Source organism: Myiozetetes cayanensis, unplaced genomic scaffold, assembly GCF_022539395.1.
Source record: "Myiozetetes cayanensis isolate MyiCay16 unplaced genomic scaffold, myiCay2020 scf6-25, whole genome shotgun sequence".
NCBI classification, from domain to species: domain Eukaryota; kingdom Metazoa; phylum Chordata; class Aves; order Passeriformes; family Tyrannidae; genus Myiozetetes; species Myiozetetes cayanensis.
Genome location: NW_026087853.1, coordinates 30,713,986 through 30,733,380, shown reverse-complemented (window position 1 = coordinate 30,733,380; position 19,395 = coordinate 30,713,986). Strand labels below are relative to the sequence as shown.

General features: G+C 36.4%; 1 protein-coding gene across 2 annotated transcripts; it reads left to right on the top strand.

The window, feature by feature from the left end:
- The first annotated feature begins 1,371 nt into the window (after nucleotides 1-1,371).
- LOC126651058 (fibrinogen-like protein 1-like protein) lies at nucleotides 1,372-15,368 on the top strand. 2 transcript variants are annotated; one of them, XM_050336560.1, is made up of 3 exons: nucleotides 1,372-7,614; nucleotides 10,729-10,925; nucleotides 13,236-15,368. In XM_050336560.1, the coding sequence occupies exons 2-3, from the start codon at nucleotides 10,778-10,780 to the stop codon at nucleotides 13,934-13,936; spliced, it is 849 nt and encodes a 282-aa protein (XP_050192517.1). In that variant the 5' UTR covers nucleotides 1,372-7,614; nucleotides 10,729-10,777; the 3' UTR covers nucleotides 13,937-15,368. The 2 variants fall into 2 exon arrangements, with proteins under 2 accessions (XP_050192517.1, XP_050192516.1); XM_050336559.1 differs by having other exon boundaries at nucleotides 1,372-10,925.
- The last annotated feature ends 4,027 nt before the right edge of the window (nucleotides 15,369-19,395 follow it).

The window sequence follows — 19,395 nt, the reverse complement described above, 5'->3', positions numbered from 1 at the left end:
ACATTGTTCAAATTTGATAGCTTTTTTTTTAAACTAAATAAACTTCCACTTTCTCAAATTTGGTTCTTTGCAAGAAGTGGTTACATCTATAAGGACTTAAATGTCTAACTTGCTTTAAGCACTGTTTGTTGTTTTTATTCTTTCTTTAATAGTGCTTATATTTTCTACTCTTTTCTTTAAGTATTTTTAATACTTTACATATAGTTTGTGTTTACATATTTTTACTGACTAATAATTCTTTTATGTTCCGAGTTAGGAATTTGAATAAGCAGGTATTGTTGCTGAGAATATTCATATAGTTTGTCAACGGAAGTCCAAACCATGAATTGGACTCTACTGTGTTTGCTTTTTTATTCCTTGCTTCAGTTAACTCTTTTATGAACAAAATGCAGACTAAAATTACCAGTACAGCCAGGTTATATTAATACCCTGTGGAAAAAGACGTGAATGCATCCAAAGATATTGCTCTTCTACACAATGTTTCTTTTGAGGGGAAGTTTCGTATTCTTTCTTTGGCCATTGTAAGTGCTATTGGTCTCAGCAGTGGAACACAGACAGCAGGGCTGCAGATAGTAGATTATGGAAAACTCCTAGCCTACACTGTAGGAATGTACTTCTAGTATATGTATGGCCTGTACTGCTGTAGCACTTCCAGACAGTCTCCTCTGAGTGACTGTCATCTGTGGTGCATGTATGCCATAACCGTGCAGTGCTCAAAAGGCAGTACTCAGGAGAGGTCATTTAACCAACCAGACTAAAGCAAGGGTAAACAAATGAGAATTTAAACCATAACCCTGAGATCTGTGCATGAACTTCCCTTAATTTCTAAATTGTTTCAGAACCTATATTAAAAAGGTATTGCAGGTTTTCTGTTCAAGTTCTTAGACTATAGATTCTCAATACCATAGTTCCTTAAAATAATTTCTTTCAGTAGTCACTGAGCAATCTGACTAATTCTTATGATATGCTATCAACCTCTCATGGGGAGAGCTGTGGGCAGTGAAATGCGTTGTTTTGGTGGAAATTTTTCGTCTCCCACCCTATCCACCCCCTGTGTATTTTTCATGTTGCTATTCATTTTCCTTAAACAGCAGTATCAAGAAACTCAGTCATGTAGTTAGTGTGAGACAGTAAGATCTGTTATAAACATCATTTCCAGGACAGATTGATTCCAGTCAGCTGCACAGAGTGACAGAGTGGTGGGATATACACGTTTTGGTTTTGGTTTTTTTGGTTCATCAGACTGAGAATTTAACTTGTTTAATTATGCCTGCCTTGTGTTTTGAAGCATTCTTTTTATGATCCTTCCAAGCATTTCTTGCAATGGTATATTGCTCTGTATGAAAAATCCTTTTTTTTTTTTTTTTTTTTTTTCTTTTTAAGCAATGCTACTGAGGTTGCTAGAGAGCAACAGAAACCACAGAATCTGTATTTGGAAATGAGATGGTTGCCATGGTAATGATCCCAGCTGCTTCTTTTCTCAGTTGTGAAAATAATTTTTAGACTCCTATATTACAAGGTTAAGCTACAATGTTTTAAACTAAATGATATAGCTAATTGATTTAACATGAAGATTAACACATTGCTTATTAAAAATCTTTGGGCTGATAATCATCTGAAATTGTTGAATCAAATATTTGTGCAGGTACTTATCAAATATTTTTTCTGTTTGTTTTTGATCAGGTACTTGAGGTGAAACTGGTGCATTGAGATGGAAAATATTTTCATCTTACTGATTTTACTAAATGTGTTTTTTATAGTACAAATTATTCTGAAAGCTAACTGATACCTAGCTAAGTAGTGATTAAAATATGACTCATATTTTGCCATATGCCAAATCTGGATCAAACCTGAAATGTTAGATATTTTTAATGTTTATTGTCTCCAAAGCCCAGACAGTTGGTAAAGTGTTGGTTGTTTTGATGGTCTCTAGGCAACCTCACTTTGAACAGGACTATCACCAACACTTGTTCAGTTCAGTCATGCTGTATATAGCCAGTATTAAAAACCTCCAAGTATGGAGGTTCCACAACCCATCTGGGAAACCTTTTCCTATGCTCCACTACTCCTGGTGAACAAACTTTTCCAAATGTCCAGTTGGAATCTCCCAAGTCACAGGCTGTGGTCATTGGACTGCATTGATTTTAGACTATAGTATTAATCATGCTAAAGTCAAAAGCTTGGCAAGGTTCAGATGAATAGTAACATGCAGAGGAACCTTAGATAAGATAATCAGTGAACACTGGAAGGCACAGACTTCTCTGTTCCTAAGAGTATCAAAGAATCATTGTCCCTGGTGTAAAACTCATAATTCCAAGAGCTCCTTGCAGAGTGAAGTATTACCTACAGGGTATTTGCTATGGGATGTAGGGGAAAGGACACTTTGGAATTGTTTAAAGGTTATTATGGAACACTTTTAATGGGACTGTAGGAGCGTGTGGCACTGTCTATGAAATGTTTAGAGGAAGGACCAAAGACTGGGAAAGGGAGGGATCCATGTAGAAAGGGGGTAAAAGCTTGGTTAGATTTCTTTGTTGACCAGTCTTTGTTGGCTGCTTTTCATCACCTTATCATCCACTGGTTTGGGGTTTTTTTCCTCTCATTTTCTGTGTTTTGAAATGTAGCTTAATCTTCTTTATTTCACTTAGCTTTTCCCCGTTTCAAAATATAGGCCCACTGAAATCCTCTGGGACCTCCATGACTTCTAAAAGGTCGTTGTAAATGGTTTGAGAGGACTTCTGCTTGTTCATAAGGTACCTATAGAATTTTATCTGTCCTTATCACTTGCTACTTAAACTTGCCACCTAACTACTTCAGTACCTTTGATATGCCTCCAGTCCTACTCTTTCATTAAAATTCATTTCATTAAGTATCTAATCACTACTTATGAAGTCTGCAACAAAAACAAAAAAAAATCAGTGTCATTTACCTGTCTCCCTCATTAAATAATAGATTTTTGGGTTTGATTTCTTGTTATGTCCAATACATTTACAGAATATTTGTTGAGTTATTATGTCCCCTGATAGCGGTAACCTCTTTAATCTTAACCTCGAATTTTATCATAAGCAGTTATTGTGTTATTTCTATACAGTCGCTCTTGGGATTTATCCTTTGATTCCACTCATATCCGAGGTGAGAGCTGTAACACCTTATATTAGACCGTGAATAATCCACTTTGCAGAGGAATCACACAGAGTGAAGACAAAACGGACATTTATTGAAGGGTAACTTTTTGAAGGTAGCTTTTATGTGGTAGGGAATGGAATGTGTGGAATTTGAGAGGAATCAAGGGAGGTTCATGCAAGGGAATGTTTATAAACGGAGAAATTGAGCTAAACACACCCAAATATGGGTAAGGAGAGATACAAAAAGGGAAAAAGCTATAAATTTTAACTATCAGGAGCCAATAGGCAAAGAGGTTACAATCAACGAATAGGAAAAGGGCTAATACTAATTTAAACTGCAGATTACATATAAAGTAAAATTTTTTCTAACAACGTTATTAATAAACTAAATAAACATAACATTTTAAAACATGAAAAGCAGTCTCTGAGGTAGGAAGTTATCTGTTGTCCAGTAGTTTAGCTGCATTCCAAAGCTGTCTTTTCTTCAGTTCTCCTTTTCTTCAGAGGTTTTTCTCCACCACAAATAGGCATCTTGTGGTGTACTTCCAACATACTGACTTGCACAACTTCATTTTTAAAGAACTTTTGAACCAGACCTTTTGAGCTCTTAGTATGGTTTCTGCCTTTCTTCATGAGAAATAGTTTGTCATTTCACCTTCATTATAATACCTTTTATTAATTGCCAGCCCCTTCAAAGCCCTGTCTCTCTCAGAGTCTTAGCGAGAAAAGATACAAAATGATTGCCTAAGTTTATTGATCTGACTTTTTTATTTTTTTAAAATATATTGTCCTTACAATGCTGCACATACTTTTTCTCAGAATCACAAATTCTACCATCTTAAGCTAGAGGTCACCTAAGCTGCATTCACACAAATATTCTACAACGGTTTTCAGCTGCAGTGTTTATATTTGGCAATTTCTGCCACCTTTAGAAAAAAACCAAGTCATTTACCAGATGTCCTATCATACTGTTTTTCAAAGCTACCTGATAATTTAAGTTTTTCATTACCACCAGTCCTACCTGTCAGCCAAGCAAACAATTATTTTGTAATGTCTTCCATGATGATGAATTTGGATGTATTTTTCAAGTTAGGTCCTACTTCAGTGTTTTTGTTGAAAGCAAATGCTTTTCAATTCAGTTAACTTTCTACACCTTTAGAATTTATTCTTGAGTTCAGCAGGAAGACATAAAGAATATGTTTTTAGTGTTTACTTCAGTTCTTGAAATATTTTCATATGAAATCTGAACAAATTTGCTGAACATTTGAAAAGTCAAATGTTTCTAAGAGTGAAGCATTTGTTCTGTTTTACATTCACTGAAAAAATATACTTTGGTTCATTTCCCAAATAATGGTTCATCTCACAAATAATGAATGTGTAAAAAGAGATTTAAGAGCTGTATTGAAAATAACCTTATGTGCAACATTTTTCAGCATTTAATAACTGCTTTCTGCATTGTCAGACAAAACAGATACTTCATATGCCATTGCCAGCTCAGAAGTTCAAGAACAAGTGAAAACTGTTACGAACACTTTTTTTTGTTAATGATCCTATACACAGATACCAAAGCGCATTTAGCCAAGGTTGCAAAGCAATTAAAAACCACTCAAAGTTGCAGAAGTATTTCTATGGCCCAATGTGCTGGCTTAAAAGTAAACCAATGGCAGAAATGAAACGAACTCAAGAGAGATTACAAATCAGAGTTACAATTTACTAAAAAGGTTATGATAAATACAATTCAGAGAATAGATACAGAGATACAAAGAAAACTCATTTTAACCCCTGAAGACAGACAAGAACAGAATGGTGTTCGTTAGCCCCTGTGCTGAGCATCATCTGGCTCCCTGGGGGTGATGTAAAAGGAAAGGAAACCTGTTGGTCCAGATGATGGTGGCAGTTCTGTCGAAGTAATGATCTCAGTCTTATCGAGAGTGGCTGTTGCAGTCCTGTTCTGGTCCTCCTCTGGATCCAACAAGTACCAGAAGTCCCAAAACCCCAAGATTATATATACTCAGGTTCAGTTTGGAATGTCCAGTACCTTCCCCAGGGCAAGGAGTTTCACAATGGGTGATTTAACTCTAGGAGTCATGGGATATTTTTGGAATCTTTGATGATCTAGGTCTTGCAGCTGCCTATTATGCCAATCCAGTATGATCCATTAGCAGAGATGACCCCTCAGGCTGAGTGCGAAGGTGCTAATGCCTCCCTGGAGAGGAGTTATCACAGCTGAGTCATTGGTGTGAAGACAAAGAAATACTCCCCTGCCTCAGCTTGTAGCCTGAGGTGTCAAGTGTGCCCTGGGCAGCTGCTGCAAAGGATCCATTAGTAACAGTCCATCAGAAATTGCAACCATGAAACTTCTTTCAGGATACTCAGTGAGCCCTTTGTTATGTGTTTTATGTGTTTTGTGTGGTTTGACTTGTTAGAACTTTGTCTCTTGAGTTCCTCAGTATGCTGAACAACTTTCTTGCATGAAAGTTAGCATTTTACATGTTTCTGGCAACCATACAAATCCTTTTGAAGGTCCTGGGTATGCAAATTGCCAGCCTGTGTCAAAGATTTCCCTGTAATTACAGAGTCCATCTTGGGCAGTGACCATGAAATGAGAGATTTTTCAGTTTTTGAACAAGTAAGGAGGTAGAGCAGAACTGCCTTCTTGGACCAGAGAGCAGACTTCTGTTTGACGGAGTCCCTTGGGAGGCAGCTGAGAAGGGCAAAGAAGTCTAGGAAGTCTGGACGTTCTTTAAGAGGGAAATCTTTAAGGTGCAGGAGCAGGCCATCCCTATGTGCCAAAAGATTAGGTGGCAAGGAAGACCTGGCTGAACAGAGAGCTTGGGCTGGAACTCAGGGAAAAAAGGAGATTTTGTGACCTTTGAAAGAAGAGGCAGGAAGTTCAGGAGAACTACAAGGGTGATGTAAGATTATTCAGGGATAAAAACAGAAGTGTTAAATCCCAACCAGAGTTTAATCTGACTAGTGCCCTAAAAGACTATAATAAAATAAATAAATAAAAACTATTTCGGTAAATACATTACCAGCAAAAGGAAGGCTGAGGATAATCTCCATCCTTTATTGGATGCAGGGGTAAAGAGTGACAAGGGATGAGGAAAAGACTGAGGTGCTTAAAGCCTTCTTTGCCTTAGTGGAAAATTTATAGCAAGATCAGTTGTTTTTGGGGTACCCAGCCCTATGAACTGGAAGGCAGAAATAGGGAGCAGAATGAAGCCTCCCTAACCCAATGACAAATGCTCAGCGACCTGCTGTACCACTCAAACTCAAGTCTGTGGGACCAGGTGGGATACACAAGAGGGTACTGAGGGAGCTGGCTGAAGAGATCACTGAGCCACTGTCCATCATTTACCAGCAGTCCTGGCTAACCAAGGAAGTCAAACGTAATGCCCATTTACAAGAAAGACCAGAAAGAGGAGCCAGGGATCTAATGGCCTGTCAGCCTGACCTTGGTGCTGGGGAAGGTCATGGTGTAGAAGGTCATCTTGAGTGCCATCATACAACACATAAAGGACAACCAGGGGATCAAGCCCAGACAGCATAGGTTTGTGAAAGGCAGGTCATGTTTGACCAGCCTGATCTCCTTCTATTAAAAGTTGAGCCACTCAAGTGTATGAGGGAAAGGCTGCAGATGTTGTCTACATGAACTTTAGTAAAGCCTTTGACACAGTTTCCCACAGAATTCTCCTGGAGAAACTGAATTCCTATGGTTTGGATGGGTGTAGTTTTGCTGGGTAAAAAGCTGGCTGGATACCTGGCCCAGAGAGTGGTGGTGAATGGTGCTACCTCCACTCAGTGGCCGATCATCAGTGGTGTTCCCCAGGGCTCAGTTTTGGGGCAAGTCTTGTTTGATATCTTTGTCAGTAAGTCTGCAGGTGACAAAGTTGGGTGGGAGTGTTGATCTGCTGCAGGGCAAGAAGGCTTTGCAGAGGGATCTGAACAGGCTGGATTAACAGGCCATAGAGTTACAGAGAACTTGTAAAGAGTCTTTCCACATAGGAGAGCCTGAATTGAAAAAATTCAGATGAATGTTTGCCAGTTAAAGCTGAGCAGAATTAGAAGGATAATTAAAATTTCAGAATACTGTAGAGAAGGAATATGTGGTCATTAGGCCAGGAAAATAAGTATTTTAATTAAGTCTAACAATAAGGCTAACAATGTCATTGTAGCAATGCATTATTTTGAAATCTCTACATGATCAAATCAAACTAATGTAAAGTAGTCTGACCTCAAGATCACTATCTAATTTTCAAGGTTACAAAATTATTTTCACAATCAAGAGCGGGGAGAGTTATGCGAAGATTTTAATTGCTTTTTTCAAAGTTTTCAACTACAGAAATAGATGCTTTTTCCGAGCATGAGTGAATGAATGCTGATGCCCTTTCCTCTCTCTCTTCTAATTAAACACTTCCCACTTCAATTCTGCTCTGCCAGCTCTGATGAAAGTTTGGAAGTCAACAAAGAAGCAAACAGCAAGAAGGTAAAGAAAAATCGAAATATGGGGGAGGAGATAAACAGTGACGGAATGTGTGGCAATCAAAGGCACAAAACAAAGATGTACCCTAATTTATACCAGGGTGATGAGAGGCCTATCAATAAACAACACTAGGTATCAATACGGACAGAGTGGAAAGGTACCCTCCTCTACCTTTACTTAGCATACTATTTCACCAAGATCTTTATCTGTTCAGAGAAATTTTATTATTTCATAATCTACCATACAATATTTTCAGGCCCTTGCAAGGCTTGTAAAACTTGGTACTAACCATAAATTACATATTTTCAAACACACAAATATCAGAAATTCCCTAAGCTTCATAATGCTAAAAGCAGAGTAGCTCTGTGACTGACCAGTGACAGGGAGAAGATACTGTTCTGACTTTTTGTGGCCATCCTCCTGTATAATAAAGCATTGCTTGTACTTTAAAAGTGAAGACAAATATCACTGAGTTTTAAATGTTACAAGGAAACAAATCCTCACATGTGGATCCTCACTGAGGATGAAGTATTGAAGAAGAAATTATGATTTTTTATGAATCCTGAAGTAGAACTTGCACAGGACTTAAATGGTCCATCAGTTTTAATTGTGGTTTGTTTCAAGGGTTCCAGAGTGGATCAAGGAGCTCAAAAACTTAAGTGTTGGCTCATCTTTAAAGGGCAAATGCTAGATTAGACACCATGTAAAGGCCATGCAGACAGACAGTAGAACTTTCAGATCCATAGCAACAATTAATTAATTCATTACAGTTGTGACCTGAATTAATGTTAATTAACTACTGTTAATCCACATAAACTAAAATACAAACCTGTTGACCAGCCTGTTCTATTTTTTTATTTATTTTATTTTTTTATTTTTAATTTTTTTATTTTTAGAGCTCTGAGACACTGCTTCTGATTCACTCCTGTTAAAATATGAAGCAACAACAGAGTTTATGGTTGGATTGTTCCTAATAATTAAAAATCAAGTTGTCTCTGTGCAATTTAAATATGACTAGCAGTATAGGTTCTTGTTAATTAATCTATGCAAAATGACATAGTAAATTTGAGCATCTGCCTGTGTCTATTTAAGCAACATAAGTAATTTACTGAACTGAAACTTCTTCATGATTCCCCATCACTGTGTCTGTTGATTAATTAAGGAAATATAATTTAGTAACGATGTCATTTTAATCATTATGGAAGAACTTTGCACTTTATAATTCATACATACTTACTTACAAGTGTCATATGTCAGAACAAAGTCCAGTAGAATAAGCACAGTGTGAAATAAGGAATATGCAATTTTGCTGTGTTTGTGATAGCATGTTGGAACTGATTTATTCACTTGGACTTAAGTAGCAGGCAAAGTACAACTGTAGAGAGTGAGCTCATTTATTTGTGTTCTTCCTTGCCAGTCTTCACTTCCAAGAGGTAAGGTGTGTGCCCAGGGATGTTTTCTTTGGGTGCTTTCTTAATACTTTATATTACCAACTTCTACTCTGGAAATAAACAGATATGTAAATAACTTCAATGTTATGAAAAAGAAAAATGAAAGATGAAACTGTTCAAAAAATAACTCCAGGTTGAAGGTCAAATTTCATGAACTTTAATTATGCTTGTGGGTTAAGTTTTTATTTCAAGTAATTTAAAATTTAATAATTATTAATAGCAACAATAATAAGAGCTTTCAGGGAAAAGGATACGTGACAGTAGGAAATACAGGTACAGCAAACTTAAATGCTTGAAGGGAAGCACTGTGCCAAATTTCATGGAAGGTAGTTTTCCAGTTTATTATGATCCTAATGTCAAATGACCAACTTTGCATAAAATAGCAAATTATATGTTAATAGTAAATCATAGTTATTGCTGAATAGTTTTAGGTAGCGTAGAAAATTCTGTTTTGCTGGTGTTTTGTATGGTAAGCATAAAACTTAAGTCTCAAACCTGAGCTTTATTACAGTGATTTATCTTGAACATTTTTTAAAAAAATATGCTGAATATTTTTTCACTCTGGAAAACTGCTTGCTGAATCTGCTACTAAGTCATTAGATTTATAAGGAATGTGGTCTTGTTGCAACATAAGCCACTGTGGAGGATATTGTCCTCTGCAGACTGTGTGCTGACACTGGCAGGAAATAAGCTCTGACTGAAGAGCTGTTTGCTAGATCTATATCCTGCCTTCAGCACAGTCACTGTGGGGAGCCCAGTCCTCATAAATGAAATTAGGAAAAAAATTTTAAAAATTAAAAATTTTGGCTGTAGACTAAGTAAATGTGTCCTCTGAGAGTATAGGAAACATTTGTTATCCTGATTCAGTCTAAACTGTCATTGATACAGAAACTCCTCTTCAGAGAATCTGGGATTTGCTGAAGTGAGGACCCCAGGACTTAGTCTAGTAATAACCTAATCCTTCTTGCTGTATTGGATGGAGGGTTACAAGTTCTGTACCCCAAAAGGTGGATAAAATGAAGCTCAAAACTGTTTTAATTCAGTATATTGCACTCTGGGTTTTGGAGAGGCTAAAGGAAAGTTCTTTTTGATTTGTTTATTGAACTTTTGGGTTTTTAAATCTGATTTAAACCTGTGAGCTGTTATTTAAACCTGTAGATAGAAATTCACAAAAAGCATAGTTCAGCTGTGCTTAAGTGAGTTTTCCAGTGCATGGAAACATACTCAGCACTAAGAAAACCATGTCTTTGAGTACTGTTTGAACTACAGACAGTCAGCAGAGCTAATGTTACTGTTTCTGCCAATTTTATCATTGGTGTCTTGCTGTAGTTTGGACTCAGGGAATAAGACAAATTCAACTCTGATGAATATAAGATGTGCTTTTTTCTTTTGTCATTACATTACTCTTGATAGCTTTTTTCATTGCCCAGCATGGCACAAGGTGACAGAGGTGAGAGATGTTCTAAGTGTCACAGCACAGAGCTCTCTGTCACAGGAATGACTAGTCAGAAATGGGGTATGAGACACCAGGAAAGGAGAGGTACCTCAAAGATGGAAGAAGCCAATTATGACAGATCCCTACTATGCTGAAGCTAGGTATTTCAAAGCCTTTCTCCTTCAGGATTTCCGTACTAAAAGTCCTAAATATTTCCATTTTTGGCTCTAGTCTGTGTTACAGTTCTGTATTTCTACAAGAGGACTGACTCAGAAGGAAGATGCTGTTGACGAGCTCAGCAGGATTTATGCTGTTCTTGCTCTCTCAATGCACTGTGTCACTGAGCACCGAAGAGGCAGTGGTCCTGGCTAATGCCCACCTTCTCCCCCAAAGAGACCATGAGAGACTGGCTAACGCCAATGAAAAAGGTACTCACGAAGACAGTGAGAGATTTGGATGCATGCTGTGTTTTACTTTGTTGCTTTGCTATAACATTTTCAGCTGATGTATTTGAAAGTTAGCCCTGAAAAAATAGTTTGCAATATGAACATGTCCTGCCACAAAGCCCCAAATCTTTAAAAACCTTGCTTTACAGCCATCTAATTAAGAGAAATTAACGTATTGTTTGTTTTATGTGGATTTTTGTTGTTGTTTTGTTTGGTGGGTGGGTGTTTGGTTTTGTTTGGTTGTTTGTTAGTTGGCTGGTATTTTTAAATAAAATTCTATGACATTTGAAGACTTATTCTTAGAACAATCATACCTAGATTACATCTTACCACAGCTGGTACCTATAACTGAGGTAACCCTCTGCCTACCTAGCTTTCAAGATCCAGCTTGGTAGGTTTTTAATACATTTACCAGAGTAGACCCCACATAAAATGTACACAAAGAATAGTGGGACTGATTAATTTTCATCCCCTGACTAATGGCACTTCAGGATTTATAAAATTCACTTTCCAAGTTAATCTTATAACAATCAGCCTAAATAATGTTCTCATTATCTGTCTATAGAAATTGTTCTGTAATGTTCAGTGAGAGGGGTAAATACAAGTGTCACAGTGTATATCACTGACTTGGACATAACTATATACATGACTTAAATAATCCTTCTATAAAATCATGGGATCAGGTTTGGAGGCAGGCAGGCAATGTCTACCAGGCAAATGTTCTAACAACTGGGGTACAGAGTTGCGTACACACGCCTGCTCTTTCAGGATATTTAATAATGTCATGCAGATAGTACTGAAATTTAAATTTATTCTATTCATGGCTGTAGATTTTATTAGGAAATGAAAGGTAGAAAACTTAAAACCTCAGAAATCCTATATACTCCTGTAAATCTGTCCTGAGTGGTTTAGAAGTATCAATAAACTTCCAAATATCAAATATAAAAGACTATATTGAATAATTATTTAACAGGTTTAAATAATTAATTATTTAATAATTAATTATTAAAGAATTAATCTAATTAATCTGGATTTCTACAAAGCATACGATGCAAAACAATATTAAATCAGAAATGGTAGAGCTACATTGAGGTTGAAAAGAAAATGACAATGAGTTGGGTAGAAAAGTAAGCCATAAAGTCAAGGTGAGACTGGAAGTATTTGCTTATTAGTGATCTTTTCAATATTCTTACGGAGTATACCAGTGCAGAAATAGGAATATGATGACAGAATTTAATGATACTATGAGGAGAGAAATGCAAATAGAAAAAGTAGGAATATTATGTAGAAAACCCTACAGGTGTTTTTAAGTAATACCACTGAGAAGAAAAATACAGTACAAAATTTTAGGTTTTACTGCAAGGTGAGGACCTTACCAGTTTCAAAGAACCAAACTCCAGCTTAAAGAAAAGCTAAGCAGTACAAATGCAATCCCAGAAAATATCAACAAAGATGTTTTAGAAAGACTTTCAAAGAATCAGAGTTACTGTATAAGGCCATCTGCAATACTGTGTGCAAATTATACCCACATTCTAGGAGATTATGCAATGAAGAGGTGAAGAAAAGCTACTAAGACAAAAAAAGAACTGACGATTTGTCTTAGATGAAATAATAAAGGAAATTACTTATCCTAACAACTAATCCGAATAAAACAAAGACTTAGTAAAAATAAAGTTTTTGTCATAGTACATGGGGGCTTATTACCCAGGAAGAAGCACTTATTTAATGAAAAGAACACTGGGGCACAAGAAAGATGAGGATGGACAGTGGAAGCCATTAAAATTAGATTGGGAACCAGATGAGGAATTCTATCAGAGTAGTGACAGTTACTGAAGTCTACAATGCTTTTCAGTTGGAAGAGAAGAAATTTAATTATTCTGTGAGAAGACTATGATATAATTTCCTATAGGACCAGTAGTAGATAAAATAGTCACTCATGGTCCCCTTTTCTTTCCAGACAGTTGGGGGCACTTTTTGTTGTTGTTTTTGTTTGTTTGCTTTTTACACTAACCAGACTGTTCAGTGTACTTTTGATCTGTTGGTCATGAGACCATACAAGACCGCTTCTGTTGTATCATGGGGTAATGAACCTCTTTTTGTGTTTCTGAACACTTGCTGCATCTTCTGTCCTGAAGTCTTCCCCCTTTAGCTGAGTGAGTGCCAACCACCTGGGATGAAGTCAGAGTCAGCTTCCAATCAGAAAGCAATCATTCACTCATTCTAGAGGACAGAGTTCAAATTCTAAAATTCATTATTTGAACAGAAATTTACTTTAATTATTTCTTTTCTCAGACTATCCAAGAGATTGTTTTGAGATTTTTCAGCGCTCCAAAGGAAATTCCAGAGATGGTCTTTACATCATCCAACCAAAAGAGGACCCTATTGTTGTCTCTTGTAACATGCAGGATGGTGGCTGGACAATAATCCAGCACATTACTGCCAACAGTACTGTCGACTTTGACAGGACCTGGCAGGACTACAAATATGGATTTGGCTCTGTTCATGAGAACCACTGGTTAGGAAATGAATATATGCATCAATTAACTAGCAGCTCTGTGCAATATATACTTGGAGTTAAACTTGTAAACCTAAATGCTGAAATTAAATGGGGACAGTATGAACCATTCCTTATTGAAGGTGAGGAGTCTCAATACCGCATTAGGCTTGGTTTATACAAAGGTAATGCCACTGATGCACTGACCCTGGACACAGAAGCTTATCTCCATGACAACCAGAAGTTCACCACCAAGGACAGAGACAATGACAATTACTTTCTGAATTGTGCTAAACTGGAACTCAATGACATTCCTGGGGGAGGCTGGTGGTACGACGCGTGTGCTGGAGCAAATCTAAACCGTAGGAACATGATATACTGGCAAAAAGACTGCAACAAGCAACGCCTGTGCAAGTTTGCGTGGATGATGATCAAACCCATTGAGCACCACCTCTCATATCCATCAAAGTCCTGCCCGTGTCAGAAAGTTGAACTGTAGATAAGCTGTGTGTACTTTGGAAGGAACATGGACTTTTTGTGCAGTGACTGAAGTGAACTCACTGACTCAACAATCACACTAAGTAAACATGATTGAAAATAAATTGGGCCTCTGCAAGGGCTTTATGATAACATATCATCCAGGACTGGACCATGTCATAGAAATATGCCAACCACACAAGTGAGAAACTGTCAGAAACGGAGGCCTCTACCACAAGATTTAAAGAACCAGAGGATTAAAAAAATCATTTTATAGTATTTTAGCCATAAGACAAGCCAGGTATGAAATCCAGGATACAATGTCTTATACAATATATACATGAACACAAATGCATTTCAGAAGGTTTTGTTCCAGTATCAATGTTCATGATTGATCTCCTATAATTTGCATATCTTCATATATCATGCATGAGAGAAATTTTCAGTGAAGTGCCTACATTTACAAATTGCATATTGAAGAGTATTGTGTACCATAGGGCAGCAACAGGCCTTTTCTTTCTAACTTTAGTGAACTGTATTTTAATTTATAAAATTGGAATCAGCCTTATCTCCCATGGCTTCTTTCCCCAATCACTGACTCTTCTTTTATTTCTACCTTTTAATGATCCCATACACATTGAAATAGTCAGCATAGGCTTTTCTTTTCTTCCTTCAATTTAGAGCACCCAGCACTAATGGGATTGTCAGCTTTGCCATTTAAAGTTACTAATCCAAAGCTTACAACCCATCTGAATTTTTCCCCAAGAAACTCAGAGAACACATTTTTTAAAAGATCAAATTATTTTGCAACTGTTTATTTATTGCTTCATTTTTTAGCCATCACTTCACTTTATTTATCATGATTTGACTGTTGCTTCTCCCTGTTCCATGATGTGCTTCAGCCTTCTCTTTTTTTAATACCGCTGTGAGAAAGAAGAGAACATAGGCTTTATTTCACATTTGCTTACCTTCAACTGTTTTGGTACTCAGACTTGACATTATTTAAACACTACCCTTTTTGTAATTATAAAATAAAAATTACATATTTTTCTGTTTTAAAATAATAAATAAAAGAATTTTAGCTTTGATAACCTCTAATATCTCGTTTTCTTTTACCTCTGTTTGAGTTCCTTCACACATTTCTGTACCATTGAAATAGCTAAATGATAACTGAGGAGGTTTTATTGTTTATCATGTATGTTTTCTTAGATATTTCAGTTACAGAAACTCAACAAACAAATACTGGCAAATTCCTGCTTTTTAATTTAAAATATGCTGAAATATAATTTCCATGAAAATTGCTTCACAGAAAATAAATCGTATTGTGTTTTGAGAAGACTATCAGGATTATTTAAGAAGAAAAATTATTTGGAAAGCAGAAAAGCCAAGAAAGCAATATTTATTTTTTCAGGATGCACTGCAACATTTTCAGAAAGAGATACAGATATGTTACGTGGGTGAGGCTGACATAGTATACGTCAATTTTGCAGCATTTGACTTTTCTCTCCCCTGAATTTGTGTTCAAAGACAGAAGCGTGATACAGAAAGAAAGAGTACCTGAATTGAGTTTACATCGTTGGGTTAATTTAATGTGGGTTCTGCTGTAACTCTATCAGGATACCTCCAAAGTTGTAATGAGAATACAAGAAAATCACCTGAGTGCTGCCAGTCTCCCTTAGCTTTTATTTGAATTCCTGGTCATATAGCCAGATTCACACACCTTCCAAAAATGTGTTTTGAATTACCTTGACATTGAAGTGCATAATAGAAAGTCCATAGGCTGCATCTGATCATCAAAGGCAAGTAACCTGCTCTGCAGCTCACCCTTGGCCTGTTTTGGAGAGTTTTGAAAGAAAGGGCTCTGCAAATAAGTTGTATAAATGAGTTGGGCACTGCCAGCCCAAATCCAGCTGCCCAGTTCTGCAGGGACTCTAGTATTAACTGGAGCCCTACAAACCTATGCTGATACTAAAGTCCAGTATAGGAACTAGATAAAAATGGAATAAAAAGTCATTAAAAGTCTACAATTAAGAGGAAAAAAAAAGACAGTTATTAATTCAGATCAAACAAAGACATTTAATGGAACTCAGGGACTGAGGTACATTCCACACTTCTAAACAAAATATGGATGGATATTACTATTGGAGCTGAATTTGGGACTAAGAATATTCAAAAACGTCCACCACCATGGAACCTTTAGAAGTGGACTATATTCTACTTCATAATTCCCTAGTTAAAGGGATCTATCTTAAGATTATCTTAACAGATTTTTTTTTTCTTCCATTGCTGAACCTTAATCACCAGACTGCAGAAAGGCAGTCCAGAAGGCAGCCGGCCTTCAACACTCAATCAGTAAAATCTCAGACTGAAGCATGAAGGTTTCCATTCTGTCTACTTCTATTTTCTTTTGCTCATCACATTTCTTCTATGCTCGCTCTCTTAGCCTTTCCTGATTATACTGCCACCTGCAGTATAAAAAAGGAGGAGAGTCTTCCCACGAGTATCTGCTGAAAAAAATGTATTTGGTCAAATAAATATTTTTCCAAAATTACAAGCTCTAGAGTAATAAGTTCCATCTCCAAGCACCTGTGAATGGGAGAGGTTCCCTTTTTAACAAGCAATCTCCTAACAATTGCAATGAAATAGTTTTCTTCACCTCTTTGCTACTTTGCATTTCTCCCTGTCCTGTTTTCTCCACTGTAGGAAAAGTAAGCACATTCTCATGTACGATACCACATTAATTGACTCAGAATTTATTTTTGTCTTTAAAAATCATTTGGTTTTCATATGAGAAAGTGCATTTTTTCTGATTTCCCAGCCTTTCATGTGACTTTTTTTATGTGTTAACCATAGGTTTAAAAGTATGACAAAGTGGTTTAGGACTGAAAATACTGTGCATCAATAAATTAACAACAGTTGCTGCCTCTCCTCATTTTTATATCCTAGAATTAACAAGGAGTCCTTTGGTCACTCTAACATCTTCTGCACTTCAGAAGGCATCAGGGCCCAGGCAGAGTTGAATGCAGCTGTGCTCCACAGCTGGTATTCTTCTCTGCACCCTCTCTCCACTCTTCCTCCTACAGCTGAAGAAATGCATACCTAAGGAGGCCTTATGGACAGCACACAGTAAAAACAACTGTCTGACTTCCACTATGTCTAGGTAGCTGCACCATGTAAGGAGTAAAAGATATTACAGTTTATATCTTGGCATTGTAATCCAGGGACTCAATATAACCCCCAAACTTAAAAGCTCTACTGAAACAGGAGCCATCACCAAACAGGATTTGGAGAAGTACCTGTTGAGAAGAAAACTTTTGAAGGACTTTAAAGATTTGGGTTTTTTGAGGAAGTCTGACTTTGATATATCAGCAGATACACATAGAAACTAATGGCATTTAGTGGCTAATGGCAAAAGTATTGAGTAAAAGGCAGCACTTTTACCGAGTGCAATCAAAACTGAAGTTCCTTAATTCTGAAGAAATACATTTACCAAGATAGAAAGAACAATTGCAACATCATTGCTTTCTGAAACCACTAATAGTCACAGATTGTCTCATGTTTTACAACACAATGTTATCAATTTTCTTAAACCAGTTATAAATATGGCATCACTATTAATAAAATAATAAACAAGATGCTTATTTGAATGGTCAAAGTTTAAGGCATTGTGACACTCAACTGTTAACTGGTTTAAGGCAAACACTGTGGGCATTTCAGAGCAAAGTTCTGACCCTGGTCTGTAGCTCATGAAAGTAGTGGATGTGGGCCATTCTTGTGGGGGTTTTGTTTGTTTGAGGTTTTTTTAAACCTTCTATAGTATCAAAAAGAAGGAAGCAGTATGGAGTTTTTTGGGCAGTTTTTTCCAACAGAGGAGCACCTAAATGTACACTTCACAGCAAACTGACTGTAGGAACTCCAGCTTGATTGTTAGGTACAACTGAGGAAAGAGGTTTTTGCTTCTTACAGCAGTAATTATGTCCCCAACAAATTACAGAGTGACTTTGAAAAAGAAGCATCCAAAAATTCTCCTTCAATATGAAAATTTTGGGAATCCAAAACTATGAATGGTCACTTTGAAAACTGTTTCCTACTACAAGTAAAGAAGCATCTTACAAAATCCTATTCAAAATCCAGAATCTGACTAAAGTCCAGAGGTATTAAATTCAAATTTAAACTGGATATCCAATTCTATAACAACTACATTCTATGAGAAAACAGCACCTTACAAACAATATGGGATTCTTTATTGGTTGTAATGACTTCTCAGTTAAATTTAACACACTTACCATACCTCATTTTTTATTCCTTCAAGGATGTGACTATCCTTACCTGCATTTGCATTAAGATTTATCAGTTAAATTAGTTTGACATGTTCAGGTCATCTGTCAAATATGACAAGGAGGCAATGTCACAGATTACTGAGAAACAGCCCTATGTGCAAGATAAAATGATCAGAATTAGAGATGGGGACTTTTCATGAGACTTAGTTCTGAAACTGGAACAATATCTAAAGTGTGAAAAGAAAGTACAGTGAAGTATTTTGCCTTGAAGTCCATCACTGCCTCTGGATCTAGACTGCTCAAGTCCACATATCCCAGTGCAGGCCTCATTAGGGATACAAATGAGATGAGGAACAAAAATCTACATGTAAAAATAAATGTCAACAATTAATAGCAGTTAATAATTGACACAAATAGTTGAGTAGGATAAGCATTATTGGCAATTGAATTGTATAATTAATGGAAAAATATTCTCTATCATATTTTACAGGTTTTTAGGGTATTTTCTCTATAACTCTTTTGATTTCATTCTTTTTCAATTCAACAAGATTTTTTCTATAAAGGAAACCCTTGCATTTATGGTCTATCATGACTTTTCTGTCCTTTGCAAAGCTCTTTAAGTAGTCACAGAAAGTGCACAACTGTATCCAGGTGTTTTATACCTGTTTAAAAATTCTGGGAACTATTCCAAGTATTTATCTACAAACATGAATTATATTTACAGAAAATTAATGTTAGCTGATAATTTATGGGGATCTGGAACATATAAGGTGGCTGGCATATATGAAAAGGTAGAGGCAAAAATCCTACCCCCAGTTTGTGGGAAAATTCAATGCTCAAAAATATAAAAGGTGCTGGGTCTCTGAAAAGCTTGGTTAGGGATGTATATTTATGCATCTATATCGATAATACATACATATATATATGTATGTATGTGTATGTAATTATGTAGAAATAAAATGTAATCTTACAAAAAAAATTTCACTAGTCCATGACCATAACCAATTATAGGATCAGTAAAAATTTCATTAAAAGTACAGAAATACAGATAACAAGATTGTCCTATACACTGCAAAAGTCCCACAACACTGTTCAAAGGTACAAAATATAATTAAGTACTAACTGATACTCCGATGATAACCATATTTGTCTTTTTGTGGTTTTGATTTCTTTTTTTAAGAAAAAACATCCTACATAACAA